The 16,387-nt window shown below is 43.6% G+C and overlaps 1 protein-coding gene across 1 annotated transcript in view; it reads right to left on the bottom strand.

Annotated features, from left to right (window-relative positions):
* Positions 1 to 16,157, bottom strand: part of ARHGAP42 (Rho GTPase activating protein 42) — a 230,329-nt gene extending 214,172 nt beyond the window's left edge. Inside the window, exon 1 of the mRNA XM_070749660.1 lies at positions 15,710 to 16,157. Within this exon, the coding sequence (XP_070605761.1) occupies positions 15,710 to 15,863 (154 nt within the window). The 5' untranslated portion in view covers positions 15,864 to 16,157. The remainder of the gene's footprint in view (positions 1 to 15,709) is intronic.
* Positions 16,158 to 16,387: the final 230 nt, after the last annotated feature.

The raw sequence follows: 16,387 nt of genomic DNA, 5'->3' as shown, positions 1-16,387 counted from the left end.
TAATCCTAATTTCAAGTTTCCTGATCCTAGCCTATACTCTTGCAATGTCTCTGCATGAAATAAAGATTACTTGAGGTTATTTTGGGTAGAGGCAAATAGAGGCAAATGTATGCAAGTTAAAAACTCAGTGCACACAACATTATTCTAGAGAAGGTGGTACTCAACAACCATTCACTCATTGTTGTTCAACTTGTTACAGTTCTGTCCGGCTCTCTGATAGACTCCTCCCAAAAATTCACAGGTACAAATTTCAGACACACAGACGTTTGAAAATTCAAAACAATGTTCTTTATAACGAAAATTCACTTAACCTAAGCCCTCTTTTGGTATAGCAAAGAGCACTCGTCTCCAAACAAACTGGTAATTTGTACAAGTCCCTTATCAGTTCTGTGATACTTAGATTGCAGCTGTGAGGCAATTCACAGTCCTTCTTCTTTCACAAAGTGAAACACACTTTGCTCTGGTTTAGTTTCAAAGCGGGGGGAAATCAGCACACAAAAAGTCAAAGTCAGTAAAGCAGTCACGAAACACAACGATCAGATAATCCTCCACAATGGCCAAACCCACAGGCTGCTATTTATAGCAGCCTCACTACTTACCACAGCCCCACCCAACCACAGGTGGCCTCATTTTCTTTGATAATAATCTCTCAGTTGTTGTTGCCTATGCATCGCTCTCCGCATGGGTGGCTGTATCATTAACTCTTGTTCTGAATCCAAGGAGGAGCTAGATAATTGATCTCCTTCTGAGCTGTCTGCCACACTCCTCCTCCCTGTCACTCATGTCTTCTTGGTCAGAGGAGCCTTCATCATCAGATTCCGGGGGGGGGGGGGACAGGCCTGCAGCATGTGGATGTCTCCTCCACATCCACAGTCCTTGGGGCAGAAGCTGGGCCAGAGCTAACCACAACAGTTACTCATAATTACAATGGTGCTGACAAACGTGACTTAAACATGACCTCATATATATGTATGTCTAAAGTCGATTACAATTCAGGAACTTCGCAATCATTTTTACAAAATATTATTGCTATTTGCAAGCTTCCCAAGGCACTTCCAACAAGCAAAATCAATGGAGGAAGCCATATTTGCTTAATGACCAAAGATTCACTTAATGACCATGATAATCTCCTTAACCACTTTTGCAAAAAACTGGGCTTAATGCAGTTAACAATCACCTCTTTTAGTGACACAAATTCCCAATTACAAAGTCTCTAAACATCAATCCTGCAAGTTATTTTAACTGAAGCTCAGCTGGCATATTGAAGAATTTTGGGTGCAAAATATGATCAGCAAAAGAAAACAATGCATTAAAAGCACAAAAGGAGAGTGTGGTTCATGCTATGTGAACTTGAAAGGATTTTGTCTACCACACAGAAACCAGAGCTATAGCCAAAACCCCTCCAGAAGGTAGTTTCCGCTAAAATTCAGCGGAATTTCTCAGGCCTGGAGAAGAAACCATTCCCCCCCCCTCCCTCCCTTCCAAGCAAAGTCCTATCAAAGTAAACAAAGTTCTGCAGAACCGTGAGAAATATGTGCTTTTTCTAAGCTTAGATTTCAGAGTATTTTTAACTGTAGCAAGTGTTAGTATTCAGATGAGAGCTAAAGTTTAAACACAGTGGAATCCACCACTATATTTGGTGCAAGCAAACTACACCACAATCAACATTGAGAAAAAAGGAGCCCAAATTTTAGCCTGGGAAAGGAAAGAGCAGGGAGCTGGGTAAATCCACAGGGCATTTTAAATCTCTTAAGCATATTTAAGAGATCGGAAAACATGTATAGGCAAAGAAAAACAGATCACAACCTCTTGTTTTGTCACAAATCTCACTTTGTGACCTGTTTCTGAACTGACCTTCTCCTACAGACTATTTGCAAAGATAAAGTAGAGAAAGCATGTGTAATTTTACATCACTTAAAGCTGTTTAGATTAGAAGTGAGATTAAGATAATGGTTTTTAGCAGACGCCTTGCTCAGGGGCTAAATGGTTTATAATATTCAAGGTTAGCTTAGCACAAGGTAGAGTGTTTTCCCTAGTTTTATATACACTGCTCAAAAAAATAAATGGAACACTTAAACAACACAATATAAATCAAACTTCTGTGAAATCAAACTGTCCACTTAGGAAGCAACACTGATTGACAATCAATTTCACCTGCTGTTGTGCACGTTCAACTTTGTACAGAAAAAAGTATTCAGTGGGAATATTTCATTCATTCAGATCTAGGATGTGTTATTTGAGTGTTCCCTTTATTTATTTATTTTGAGCAGTATATATATACTGCACATTGTCAAGTCTACTTCAAAGGTAACTGGCTATGTTTCCCAAATTTTAAAAAATAGATTATCAAATTTATGTCACCCTTAAAGAAATCATTTATTCTCAAATGTTTATAGAATAACCCACACCATCAGTTGTACAGATAAGTAGACTATAGTCGTGAAAGTTTATATCCACCAGACTTGAAATTTTGGCCCTAGAAAATTTGGAACACCGACGCCTTCGATCTGGCTTAAGGGTAGCACATAAAATTATCTGCTACAATGTCCTACCTGTCAATGACTACTTCAGCTTCAACCACAACAATACACAATTTCACAACAGATAGAAACTTAGTTAGTTAGTTGGTTATCCACCAAAACTCCAAGATCTCTCTCACAGTTGCTGCTGTTAAGTGTGGTTTCTCCCAATTTGTATGCGTATCTTAGGTTTTTCTTACTTAGGTGTAAGATTTTGCTTTTTTTCAACACTAAATTTCATTTTGTTAGTTTGAGATGTGACTAACATTGAAAATTTATGTCTCCTCCTGCCATCCCACAGGGGAAAAAAACAGGCTACGTAGCTTAGAAAGGGACCAAATCTATACATATTTCCCTCTACAACAGTGGTTTTCAACCTTTCTAAGGCCGCGACCCCTTAATACAGTTCCTCGTGTTGTGGTGACCCCCAACCATAAGTCTAGCGCCAATTCTCCCAACAGAGCTTTGAGCTGATTGGCCGGAAGGTCAGAGAGACACCCCAACTGTAAACGCCTGATTGGTCAGATTGTAAAAATATGTTCCAAGATGCCAGGATAGGAGATTTAGTTCCTAATGCCAGGGGAAATTTGTCTTTTCCCAGGGTCTCAGGCGACCCCCGTGAAATCGTCAATCGACCCCCAAAGGAGTCCCGACCCCCAGGTTGAGAATAGGCGTTGATTGCTTACCTGAACGCCTCTTCTCGTACGGTGAGCGGGTACAGCAGTCACATGGGTTGCTCATGTCCAATCCGGTGGAACTGAGCCTAGTATTAAAAAAGCTTGCCGGATCCGCCCCTTCCCCAGAATTCGCGAATCCATAGACTAGGCTCAGTTGTGAAGCTCTGTAGTGTTCAACTCTCATTGTTAGAGGAAGAAAGATATAGAAAGGTAAAGAAGACACATACAAGGGCGGGAAGTGACTGCTGTACCCGCTCACCGTACGAGAAGAGGCGTTCAGGTAAGCAATCAACGCCTATTCTCCGTACTGAAGGAGCGGGTCCAGCAGTCACATGGGACATACCCAATAGATGGTCCCTAGGGTGGGATTAGCTTGCTATCGTGTGAGATAACGGATTGGAGTACCCTTCTGCCGAAGGCAGCGTCCGCTGAAGCGTAAGAATCAATTTTGTAGTGCCTGATGAAGGAATTTGGCGAGGCCCAAGTGGCTGCTTTGCAGACCTCCTCCAACGGGGCTTGAGTCGCCCAAGCGGCCGAGGTGGCTGCGCTCCTGGTGGAATGCGCTGTGATGTTCCTTGGAACTGAGAGGGAGGCCGACTCATAGGCCTTAGATATAGTCCCTCTGATCCAACGGCCTATTACTGTTGAAGACACTTTGGCCCCCATGACTCTGGGATGATAGGCTACAAAAAGTGCTTCTGACCTCCGAAAGGGTCCTGTGCGTTGGATATATATTCTCAGCGCTCTGGTGAGATCCAGGGTGTGCCATCTAATTGCCAAGGGATGGTCTCGTTGGAGGCAGAAGGAAGGTAGGACAATATCCTGAGATCTGTGGAACATGGAACTGACCTTGGGTAAGAAGGTGGGGTCCAGTCGCAAGACTACCTTGTCCTGATGGAATTGACAAAGGTCCTGCCTGATTGAGAGGGCAGCCAGCTCCGAAATGCGTCGGGCAGAGGTAATAGCCACCAGGAATGCTACCTTAAAGGATAGGTACCTGAGGGACGCCGATTTTAGGGGTTCGTATGGTGCCTGCGTGAGGGAATGGAGAACCCGTGGCAAATCCCAGGATGGATACCTGTGGACCTTGGAAGGTCTGAGGTTGGCTATGCCCTTGAGGAATTCCTGAACTTCAGGGAAGGATCGGAGAGGCTGTCTGCGGGGACCCCCTAGGACAGATGAAATGGCTGCCAGATGACGCCGGAGGGTGCTGGTGGAAAGTCCTTTATGGAAGCCTTGCATAAGGAAGGAAATAATTCTGTGTATGGGGATGCACAGAGGGGAGAGACCTTCCTGTAGACACCACTGGTGAAACTTGGACCACGTGTGGTCGTAGATTCGATTGGTCGAACCCCTTCTGGCCTTTAAAATGACCTCCACTGAATCGGGGTCATGACCACGCAGTTCTAAATCTCTCCTGATAACAGCCAGGCGGTGAGGTGGAACCACTCCGGGTCTGAATGGAAAGAGGCCCCCTGCCGCAGCATATCCCCCGAAACGGGGAGTCGCCAAGGGTCCTGGACGGACAGCTGTTGGAGATCCGCGAACCAGGGCCGGCGGGGCCAATGAGGGGCGATTAAGATTACTCGGGCCCTCTCGGTGAGGACCTTGTGAATCACGTCCGGGAGGATTGGAATTGGAGGAAATGCGTAGAGTAGGCCTGGAGGCCATGGACTCCGGAGGGCATTGATTGCTTCCGCTCCCGGGGATGGAAATCTGGAATAGAAGCGAGGGAGTTGGGCGTTCGCATTGGTCGCGAAGAGATCCAGGATTGGTAGGCCGAATCTGAGGGTGATTTGATGGAACAGGTCTTGATGGAGGTTCCACTCTCCTGGGTCTATCGTTGCTCGGGATAGCCAATCCGCCTGGACGTTGAGACTCCCCGAGATGTGATCGGCTAGGAGCGACTGGAGATGTTTTTCCGCCCAAAGGCCCAACTTGAGGGCCTCCCTCATGAGAGCCTTGGATCTCGTGCCCCCCTGTCTGCAGATATGGCTTTTTGTGGCAATGTTGTCGGTGAGAATGAGAACGTGCCGGTTGGGAATGCGAGGAGAGAAATGCTTCAGAGCCAGGGAAACGGCTCTTAACTCTAGCCAATTGATTGGCCTGGAAGCTTCCTCCGGGGACCACGTGCCCTGGGCTATCATCCCCTGGGCGTGGGCGCCCCATCCCGATAGACTGGCATCTGTGGTGATGACAAATTGATCCGGGCACCTGAACGGGGATCCTCTGTCCATGGCCGGAGACTTCCACCACTTGAAGGATCTGCGAACACTCAGTGGGATGACAATGCGTCGATTTGAGTTGCTGTGCCCCGATCTCTGAAAAGGTAACAGGAGCCACTGGAGTTCCCTAGCATGAAGGCGAGCCCAGGGAATGATGCCTATGCATGACACCATCTTCCCCAAAAGGGAAGATAGAGAAACTATGGATACTGAAGAATTAGATAAAATGTTAGAAATTAACTCCACTATACTGAGTTTTCTCTCGGGAGAGAGAAAAACCTGGGAGGATTCTGAATCAATAATGGATCCCAGGTGAGAAATGGATGTGGAAGGTTGGAGGTGACTTTTATCAAAGTTGATGGAAAATCCATGGTCCTGAAGGACTGACATGGTGACAGAAAGGTCTGTTTTCACTCTCTCTAGGGAGTTCCCATGAATCAAAATATCATCAAGATAACATAAAATGTGGATGGGAGACGCCCGGATATAGGCCGCCAGGGACCCCAAGAGCTTTGTAAAGACCCGAGGGGCCGAGGAAAGGCCAAATGGCATCGCCCTATACTGGAAATGCCTGCCTTGAAAGGAAAAACGTAAAAATTTTCTGTGGCATTTGGCTATAGGAATGTGAAGGTAGGCCTCAGTGAGGTCTAAGGAGACCATGAAATCTCCCGAGTGAATGGCGGCCAAAATAGAAGACAAGGAGTGCATCTTAAACTTCCTATATTTGATGAATAGGTTTAGTTTCTTTAAATCCAAAATAGCTCTCCAACCTCCGGAGGACTTTGGAACCATAAATAGGATGGAGTAAAAACCTAGGCCCTTCTGACCGGAAGGGACCGGTTGAATGGCTCTGATGGACAATAGATGAGAAATGGCCTCCTCCATACGGTTACAATCTGAGGATGACCTGGGAGAAGGGCAGGAAATAAAACGTTTAGGGGGAGGAGAAATAAATTCTAAAAGAAGGCCTGTTTGAACAGTGTCAATGACCCAAGGGTCCTTGGAGGTGAGACGCCAATTAGAGGCGAAATGAGCTAGGCGACCCCCTATGGGAATGGAGGTAAGATTACCATCTAGGTTTTTTTGAAGCCCTGTTAGAGGAAGCTCCCCTTTGGAAGCGAAACCCTCTACCCCTGGAGTTCCTACCTTGGGAACGAAAGCGGGGGGAATACTGACCTGGAGATCTCTGATAGGAAGCCGCTTGATCTTGCTGGCGCCCTGGGCGACGAAAGGACTGCGTTTTGGTAGCCTTTTTTGTGGTTGGACCCAAAACTTTCTTCTTGTCCGTGGTCTCCGTGAGGAGTGGATCCAGAAGATCACCGAAGAGAAGGTCGCGCTTTAAGGGACCCTGGGATAACTGCCACTTTTGGCGAACTCCCGCTTGCCAAGGGCGAATCCATAGGAGTCTTCTTGCCGTTGTGGAAGCTGCAATAGACTTAGCAGAAAATCTAGTAGATTGCAAGGTGGCATCAGCCACGTACTGGGCAGCTGCAAAGACCTTGTTGAAGTCTTGTTGACCTCTCAAGTCATCGGGAGGAATATGCTGTTGAAGTTGGCGAAGCCACAGCAGCATGGCTCTGGAGAAAAAGGAAGCCGCTGCAGAACTTTTAATGGCCCAGGAATCAGCGGTGAATCCTCTTTTGAGCATTTGCTCAATGCGCTTGTCCTCTGGGCGGAGGACTTCCTCCGCCTCGCCTGGCACAGCCGCTGCCGAGTGAAGAATCTTGACAGGTTCATCCGGTTTGGGAAAGGATAGAAGCTCTTCATAGGAAGAGGAAAGTTTGTACAACTTTCTATCCTTGGTGGAGGGATTAAGGCCAGATGCTGGAAATTCCCACTGTTTGAGTAAAGCATCTTTAAACAATTTAGGCATAGGAATTACCTCGTTATCCTCCTGTTCCTCTGTGAAGTAAGGTAAATTCTCCTCGGGGGGATCAGTGGAAGTGGAGGCTTGTTTCTCCTGGGCCGCTAATCCCGTAGAAATTCTAGCTTTGAGGAGGAGAGATTTGAATAATTGAGAAGGAAAAATAGTAATTGGAGGAGGAACCTTTATTTGGGATTCCTCATCATCTGATAAGCCTTGAAAAGGATCCTCATCATCCTCTATATCCTCATATTCATCCTGGGAGGAATCTGAATCATCCTGAATAGGAGCTCTGACCGCTGGGGAAGAACCCAAGGGGCGGGAGGAACGAGAAGGAGGAAGAGGTAAGGGAAGCTCATTGATGGTGGAGAGTTTGGCATCAATGGCTTTGGACAGCACAGCAAATATAGACTGGAATTCAGGAGGTAAACTGGAAATATCAGCAGAAATGGCAGAAGAATCCCTAAAGGCCTGGGAAGATCCTGGCTGGGGGGAATCTTCAATAATATCTGGTTCCTCTGGACCTATGCCCCATAGGTTAGGTTGGGGTCTGTCTAGGTTTGGCTCATCCAGAGATAACACAGGGACCCCAGAAGGAGGTAGACTAGAAGCCTCTGGGGGGTCTTGACTACTGATTACTTGGGCCTGCACTTTCAAACGTTTTGCTGATTTGTCATGTATTTTTTGTAGGGCTAGGTCCCTTCTCTTCTCGGCCCTGGTGACCTTGGTCGAGGGGCGGGCCCCTGGAGAAGAGGAGGAAGAGGCCTGGGGGATACTAGTAATCTCATCGCCTGTAGGCCTGGCCTCTCTGGGACCTTTAGTTGTGCCTCTCTTGGGAAAAGTAGCCATAGTCTGACAATTAACAGAAGACAAGGCTGAGCCAATAACTGAATAATAAGGAGAAGAATTTCAAGGACTTCCCAAGAGGAATGGATCCTGCTTCGAGGCCTCGAAGCTGCTGAAACTTGAGGACAATCTGGGCAAACCCAGAGTTCGTGCCCCCAAATCCAGCGGGGCCAGCCTCCCTAAACTTTATAATTAAGTAAACCAAGGCACTCTGGTTGGAGGCTTAGCCGGTGGAGAATTTAGCCTGGGACCCCCAAGGCCCGCTCCGGGATCCACGCGGTGGACTGAGGCCTACGCGGCTGGCAGGAGGCCAACACGAGAGGCCTAGATTTAAAAAGGGCGCGAAGGCCTTCGCGCCGAAAAAATCGCTCCGTAATTACTTAAAGGGGAAGCGATCGACTAAGTCCAGGAGACTAGAAGGCGTCTCACTCCGCAGGAGGTATTTCTTAAGCCCTTAAATATTTTGTATACAATAAATAATCAATAATTCAATAGATTAATACTTGCACCAGGACCTCCAGGCCAAAGGTTTAGAAGAATCCACAAGCGGCCGCAGGAATCGTAACCGGCAAAACCGCCGGGGGAAAAACGAAACCGCAACTTCTCCAAAGGAAAAAAGCCGAGCCGCAAACGGCTGGCGCTATTAGTGCAAGTAAATAATAATGATAAAACAAATCTTACTACTTTTGAAGAAAAGGATCGAAGGGAAGGTGTTAGTATGTTGAACGAGCTATCACAATACAACCGCAGGATATGCGAACTGAGCGAATTCTGGGGAAGGGGCGGATCCGGCAAGCTTTTTTAATACTAGGCTCAGTTCCACCGGATTGGACATGAGCAACCCATGTGACTGCTGGACCCGCTCCTTCAGTACGGAGAACCACTGCTCTACAACATACTTACTGTTTTCTTCTTTAATTGTTTTACAATTGTTTGGGCTTCACTTTAGCTTTTATTATCTTTGTTATTGCATTTATGTAAGCCACACAGAGCTGTCAAGGGAGTGAGTAGCATTAAAAAAAAAAGTTATTAAATGAGATAAATAAATATCCTGGGAAGACAGCCAGGTCTTCTTCCCTAGCGCAATTATGCGTTTCTAAACATGTATTTCTTGCATACAGAGAACACAGGCCTACACAGCATCTATGCACTCTGTCCTATGTAACCCCAGCTGAACTTGCTGCCAGCGCTCACTTCCAGGTAAAATGGATAACTGAAGCATCATTTATAGCAGTCTTAATTTCTGGCTGCTTTTTACAAGATGCCCTGAGGGGCAGGGAACCTGGAGCCCTACAAAAATATTACTGTACTCAGTTAACCTCAAGATGTGTTTTATGGCCACACCATTTAGGTTAGTTGCGATGTATCAACACTGAAAGTGCCAAAATATTTCTAATACAAGAAGTCCTTGACTTGCAAACTTTTTAAATTTTTCAAAAATTATTTTTCATTTTTAAACCTCACAATATTTTAACACAGTTCTATACCCGTAAGCATAAATTATTTCTACTTGATAATATACATTATACATTATTTCATATGTATGTAAACATATGAATATATATGTGTATGTACGTATGTATGTGTGTGTATATACCTGTGTGTTCACACCTGTACCTGTGAAAATCTACGAAAAAAAATACATGGCTCAAAAAAATAAAGGGGACACTTAAAAAAACAGAATATAACTTCAAGTAAATCAAACTTCTGTGAAATCAAACTGTCCACTTAGGAAGCAACACTGATTGAAAATAAATTTCACATGCTGTTGTACATATTCATCTTTGTACAGAACAAAGTATTCAATGAGAATATTTCATTCATTCAGATCTAGGATGTGTTATTTGAGTGTTCCCTTTATTTTTTTGAGATATGTGTGTGTGTGTGTGTGTGTGTGTAAATATATGGAATAATGTATATTATCAAGTAGAAATAATTTATGATTACGGGTGTAGGACTGTGTTAAAATATGAGTTCCATATTTTCATCATTCATTTCACATTGTTTCACTGTCCTTTCTTTTTCTTAGTCCAATTGTACCATTTATTCCATATTTCGTAGTATTCCGAATTGTTTTGTCCTTTGAGTTCCATAGCCAGTCTGTCCATCTCAGCACACCTATAAATTTTATCCATTAGTATACAGTATTTTACAGTGGGGTTTGATTGTTCTTCCACAATTGAGCATTTGCCTTTATGATGTGCATTGTTAAATATTGAATAGTTTGGGGGGTACTGTCTCATTATTCTTAGCAAAAAAAATTCGGGAGAAAATTCAATTGTTCTCTTTCCATAATTTCCTGTAACAATTCATTAACTTTTTTCCAGTAACCCTTCGCTTCAGGGCATGTTCACCATTGACTTGCAAACTTTCATTTCGTGGTTGTTCGAATTTACAACAGCACTCAAAAAACAGGGACTTGTGACCGTTTTTCACACTTATGACCTCTACTGCATCCCCATGGACATATTTTAAAAATTCAGGGGCAACTAGCATCATAACTTTTGGTAGTTGCAATGTTCCGGGGTCATGGGATCGCTTTTTGCGACCTTCTGACAAGCAAAGTCTATGTGGAATCCAGATTCACTTTACTATTGTGTTACTAACTTGTTACTAACAACCACAGTGATTCACTCAACAATAGTGGCAGGAAAAGCCATACAATGAGGCAAAATTCACTTCACCACTGTTTTGCTTATCAGTAGAAATTTTAAGCTTCATTGTGGTTGAGAATTGGTTTGCAACTCTTGTGAGAAAGGTATTCCCTTTGTACTTTACTACTTATCTTGGAAACTTTTCTTTAGTGTCTCTCCTCTGCCATTTAGTTATACACCCACAAATGTTCAGGCAGGCATCAAAACAACTAATACCCAGCTTGTATCTCTTTGAACCTATCTCATAGGTGGAAATAAAAATAAAAATAAACCCAACACGCCACCTACCACGTGTTTTAGCTTCCGAGTAAAGCCACAGACAGTTTCTTAAGATTGTAAACACCTATGAGGGAGAGCAGCTGTACAGGTACTCCTTGACGTATGACCACAATTCTGCTAACATTTCTGTTGTTAAATGAGACAGATGTTAAATGAGTTTTGCTCTTATTTCATGAGCTTTCTTGCCACTGTTTGCAAAAGGAATCATAGCAGCTGTAAAGTTAGAAACACAGTTGTTAAATAAGTCTGGCTCTCCCATTGACTTCGCTGATCAGAAGGTCGCAAAAGGAGATCACATGACCCCAGGGTAGGGTCATGTGATCTCATGTCATAAATACGAGCCAGTCGCCAATATCTGAAATTTTGTCATGCCACCATGGGGATATTCCAATGGTGGTTGAAGTATGAAAAGCAGTCATATGTCACTATTTTCAGTGCTGTTGTAGCACTGTATGGTCATTAAATGAACTATTTTAAGTCAAGGACTACCTGCATTTTGGTAGATTGGTATACACATCCAAATAAGCACACAAATACACCGTTTTCCCAAAAATAAGATATTATCCTCTGATAATAAGCAATTGTTGTAACACTGTGCTGTTGTAACACTGTATGGACATTAAATGAACTATTTTAAGTCCAGGACTACCTGCATTTTGGTAGATTGATATACACATCCAAATAAGCACACAAATATACCGTTTTCCCCAAAAATAAGATATTATCCTCTGATAATAAGCCCACTCAGCCTTTTGAATGCATGGCAATAAGGCCAAGCATTTATTTCAGAGTGCCAAAAAAATATGTAAGACAGGGTCTTATTTTGGGGAAAACATGGTACATACATACTCAGGACGTTTTTATCTGTAATAAATTGACCTGATTTGATACAGGATTTCCCCCCTCCCCTCTGATTCTTTTTACCGGTGACTGCACTTCCTTTGACAATTGTATTTCAATACAGATGAAGAATAACCAGAAAAGACTATTTTTTAAAAAAGTGAGAGACAAACTTCTCTGTTACTCATCTGAAATCACCCAGCAACGTTCTAAGTATGGGAGATAAAAGGTCACTTTTTTCCATGCTTGTTTAACTTTACTCACTCAAGGAACCCAGTGTAAGTGAAGAACTACCTGGGGGGGGGGGGAAGAGGAGGAGAAGCTGGTCTCCTCTGCACATGTTGGTCTGCAAAAAAAAGGTGGGGGGGGGAGACACAGGGCAATATGACTGTATGGTGGCTACAATTATTTTAAATTGAAATATTTTTATATTGAGCTATGTTTATTTATATGTATGTGTGTGTGTATGTATGTATGGATAATATATTTTTGCTGCTAATGAAAAGGAAGGGAGACTACTATAGATCTATTTCAGGCTTTTTTGCCTTCATCAGGTTGCCACACCCTTAATGGGATTTGAACCTGGGGCTCTGCCTCTAGGCTACAGGCTCATCTGCTTTATCATTACATATTTATATATACAAACACATATACAGTGGTACCTCGAGATACGAGTTTAATTCGTTCCGGACCTGGGCTCTTAAGTCGAGCAGCTCTTATCTTGAACGACTTTTCCCCATAGGATTTAATGTAAATAATTTTAATTGGTTCCAGCCCTCAAAAAACTCACAAAGTTAGTCTAAATTATGCAGAAATACATGTTTTTAATGAAGAAATGTACATGTACATATAAATGAATAATGAAGTTTCTTTCACTTAACTTGTAAACTTTCTTAAACTTTTAAATTTACATATGTTCAACTTCTCTGCCACCCAATCCTGTAGGACAGAGGTCCCCAACCCTTTTTGCACCAGGGACCGGCTTTAAGCGATCAAGAGAGGAATGGGTGAATGAATGGACGGAGGGTGGGAAGGAAGGAAGGAAAGAGGGAAGGGACAGGAACAGAGGAAGGAAGCAAGGAAACTTATGAAAGGGGAGAGTAAGAGAGGAATGAGTGAAGGGAGGGAGGGAGGGAAGAAGGTGGGAAGGAGAAAGAAAAGAAGAAATAGAGGAAGGGAAGGTAAAAGAGAGAAGAAAAAGAGCAAGAAAGAAAGCAAGAAAGAAAAAAAGAAAGAAAGGGGGAAGGGACAGGAACAGAGGAAGGAAGCAAGGAAACTTATGAAAGGGGAGAGTAAGAGAGGAATGAGTGAAGGAGGGAGGGAAGAAGGTGGGAAGGAGAAAGAAAAGAAGAAATAGAGGAAGGGAAGGTAAAAGAGAGAAAGAAAAAGAGCAAGAAATAAAGCTGCAAGCACCCCCCCGAGCCCCCCAGGCCGGCTGCAACCTTTTAAAACACGCGCGCCGCTTCGCAGCTGTCTCCTGAAGCCGAACGCGGAAGTTAGCGTTTGGCTTCAGGAGACAGCTCCTTGGCGCTTGTATCTCGAATTTGGGCTTGTAAGTAGAACAAAAATATCTCTCCCCTCCCAGCTCTTATCTCGAGTTGCTCTTAAGTAGAGCAGCTCTTATGTCGGGGTTCCACTGTACCTATTTCGGGCTTACAAGGCAGAGGCCTCAGGTTCAAATCCCAGTAAGGGTGTGGCTTCCTGATGAAGGCAAGTAAGCCTGAAATAGATCTATAGCAGTCTCCCTTCCTTTTCATTATCAGCAAAATATGTTACACTTCTAGGTTATAGTTGTCAACTATAAAAAAACCTTATCTGCCTTGGAATATGGTCCCTGGTAGGGCCAAAATGCAAAAAGCTGTGATGTTCCTTCAATATGCCAGGATGACTGGACAAAAAAATCATACACGTGATTTAATAGGAAAGTGAACACAAGAACAAGGGGGCACAATTTGAGGTTAGTTGGGGGGAAAGATCAGAAGCAACGAGAGAAAATATTATTTTACTGAAAGAGTAGTAGATGCTTGGAACAAACTTCCAGCAGATGTGGTAGATAAATCCACAGTAACTGAATTTAAACATGCCTGGGATAAACATATATCCATCCTAAGATAAAATACAGAAAATAGTATAAGGGCAGACTAGATGGACCATGAGGTCTTTTTCTGCCGTCAATCTTCTGTTTCTATACACACACACATACATGTATGTGCATTTATGATATACACAGATATATATAATATTTCTGTTGGATTCTGTTGGATATATATATATATATATATATATATATATATATATATATATATATATATATATATATATATGTAGATTGTTCTGAGTTCGGGTTTTGCCCTGTGTAATGTTTTGCATGCAAAACATTACACAGGGCAAAACCCGAACTCAGAACAATCTACATACATACATACATATACCCGTGAAAATTTACGAAAACATATATATGGTGAATGTGATTTCGCCGAAACGTCGCATAGACATGCAAAACATTACACAGGGCAAAACCCGAACTCAGAACAATCTACATATATATATATATATATATATATATATATATATATATATATATATATATACACATACATCATCCATACACATGCACACACTTATATATATACATATGGAAATATATACACATACACATATATATGTGTGCATGTATGAAACACATATATATATATACACATACATGTATATATACTGTATATACAATATATATATACATACACACCATACATGCACATACATATAATACACACTCACACATATATATATTACAGACACACACACATATATAATCACATATATAATCATATTTGTTGTGAGCCGCCCCAGGTATCCACAGATGGGCGGCATACAAGTCTAAATAATAATAATCATCATCATCATCATCAATAATGTGTGGGTGTAATATATATATATGTGTGTGTGTGTGTGTGTGTGTGTGTGTGTATTTATTTATTTATTAGATTTGTATGCCGCCCCTCTCCTACTCAGGGCGGCTCACAACATATACACGCACATGTATGTGCGTGTATGATGTATATATATATATATATGTATGTATGTATATGTGTGTATGATGTATGTATATATATGTGTGAATGTATGTTATATATATATATATACATACATACGTACGTAGATTGTTCTGAGTTCGGGTTTTGCCCCGTGTAATATTTTGAGTGTTTATACATACGTACATACATACATACATACATACATACATACACACACACACACACACACATACAATTATGCATGTGCGTGTATACGTCTGCTATATATATAATCTCACAAGTCAGGCCGGGGGGTGGGGGTAAAAAAGCAATGGGGACGAAAAGCCGAGGAAAGAAACTTGAACCTTTTAAAACAAACGCTGCGCTGTAGCGGGAGACGCCACAAACTCCTCACACGGAGGCTTTTTTTTTGCATGCGGAGCCCGAAAACGCGCGCGCCTGCGCGCGTGGAAATGGAACGCTAAGCCCACTCCACGCCTCCGGTCGGGTTTATATATATTATATTTTATATACATTATATAAATATATATTATATATTTTATACACACACACATATTATATACATATTGTTATATATATATATTATTTCTGCTATCCGCCGGGTCCATTGAAACAAAAAGAGGGGCCCTTTTCTCTCTCTCTCTGCCTCACAGCAGCTCCAGCGCCCCCCCCCCCACACAGCACCACAACTACTACTAGAGCAACCACCACCACCTCCTCCACCTCCTCCTCTTCCTCCTCCCCCAGCCCTGCTCTACCCTTTTACTCACTCCGGAGCGCCCCGATGAGGAGGCTGCCGTCCTTGATCAGCTCCTTAATGAACTTGTTGGTCCTCTCCAGCTCCACCTCGTGACATTTCAGCCTCTCCCTGAAATCCGGACTGTCCAAGTAGGAGTCGCTGAACTCCAACGTGGGAAGCCCCATGGCTCTGCAAAGCAAGACGCGCTCCCTCGCCAGCCCCGGCCGGGTGGGGAAGGCAGAACCAGCAAGTAAGCAAGCCGAGCAAGGCAGGCAGACGAGCGCTGGGGTCTTCCAAGCCCGCCCCCGGCTTCTCCTGACTCCCAAAGACGCCGTCAGCTGCTTACATGCTCCGGCCAGCAGGACATCGCCGGCCCGGAGTCGCCTTCCGGCCGATGGCAAAACTCTTCCCCCGTTTCCCGCGGAGGGTTTTTTCTTCTTCTTTAATCCTGGGCCGGCCGCAAAAAACAGCGAGCAGCTGCGCCGGGGAGGAAGGCAGAGATCCCGCCTCCGGCCCAATCAGTAAAGCCAGCTGTAGCCTTCCCCCCCACCCTCCGTTTTCTTTTTTCTTTCTTTCTTTTCTTTCTTTCTTTCTTCCGTGCCACGCCCCACGCCCCTCCTTGGAGAGGTTGGGAAGGGACCACCCACCTCCTCCTCCTCTCCCCAAGTTCGCCCGGAGAAGCGCGAACTTTTGCCCGGTTTGAGGGTCT

This window comes from Erythrolamprus reginae, chromosome 4 (assembly GCF_031021105.1).
Source record: "Erythrolamprus reginae isolate rEryReg1 chromosome 4, rEryReg1.hap1, whole genome shotgun sequence".
NCBI lineage: Eukaryota > Metazoa > Chordata > Lepidosauria > Squamata > Dipsadidae > Erythrolamprus > Erythrolamprus reginae.
Note: the sequence above shows the minus strand (reverse complement) of the source record. Positions and strands in the feature narration are given on the sequence as shown.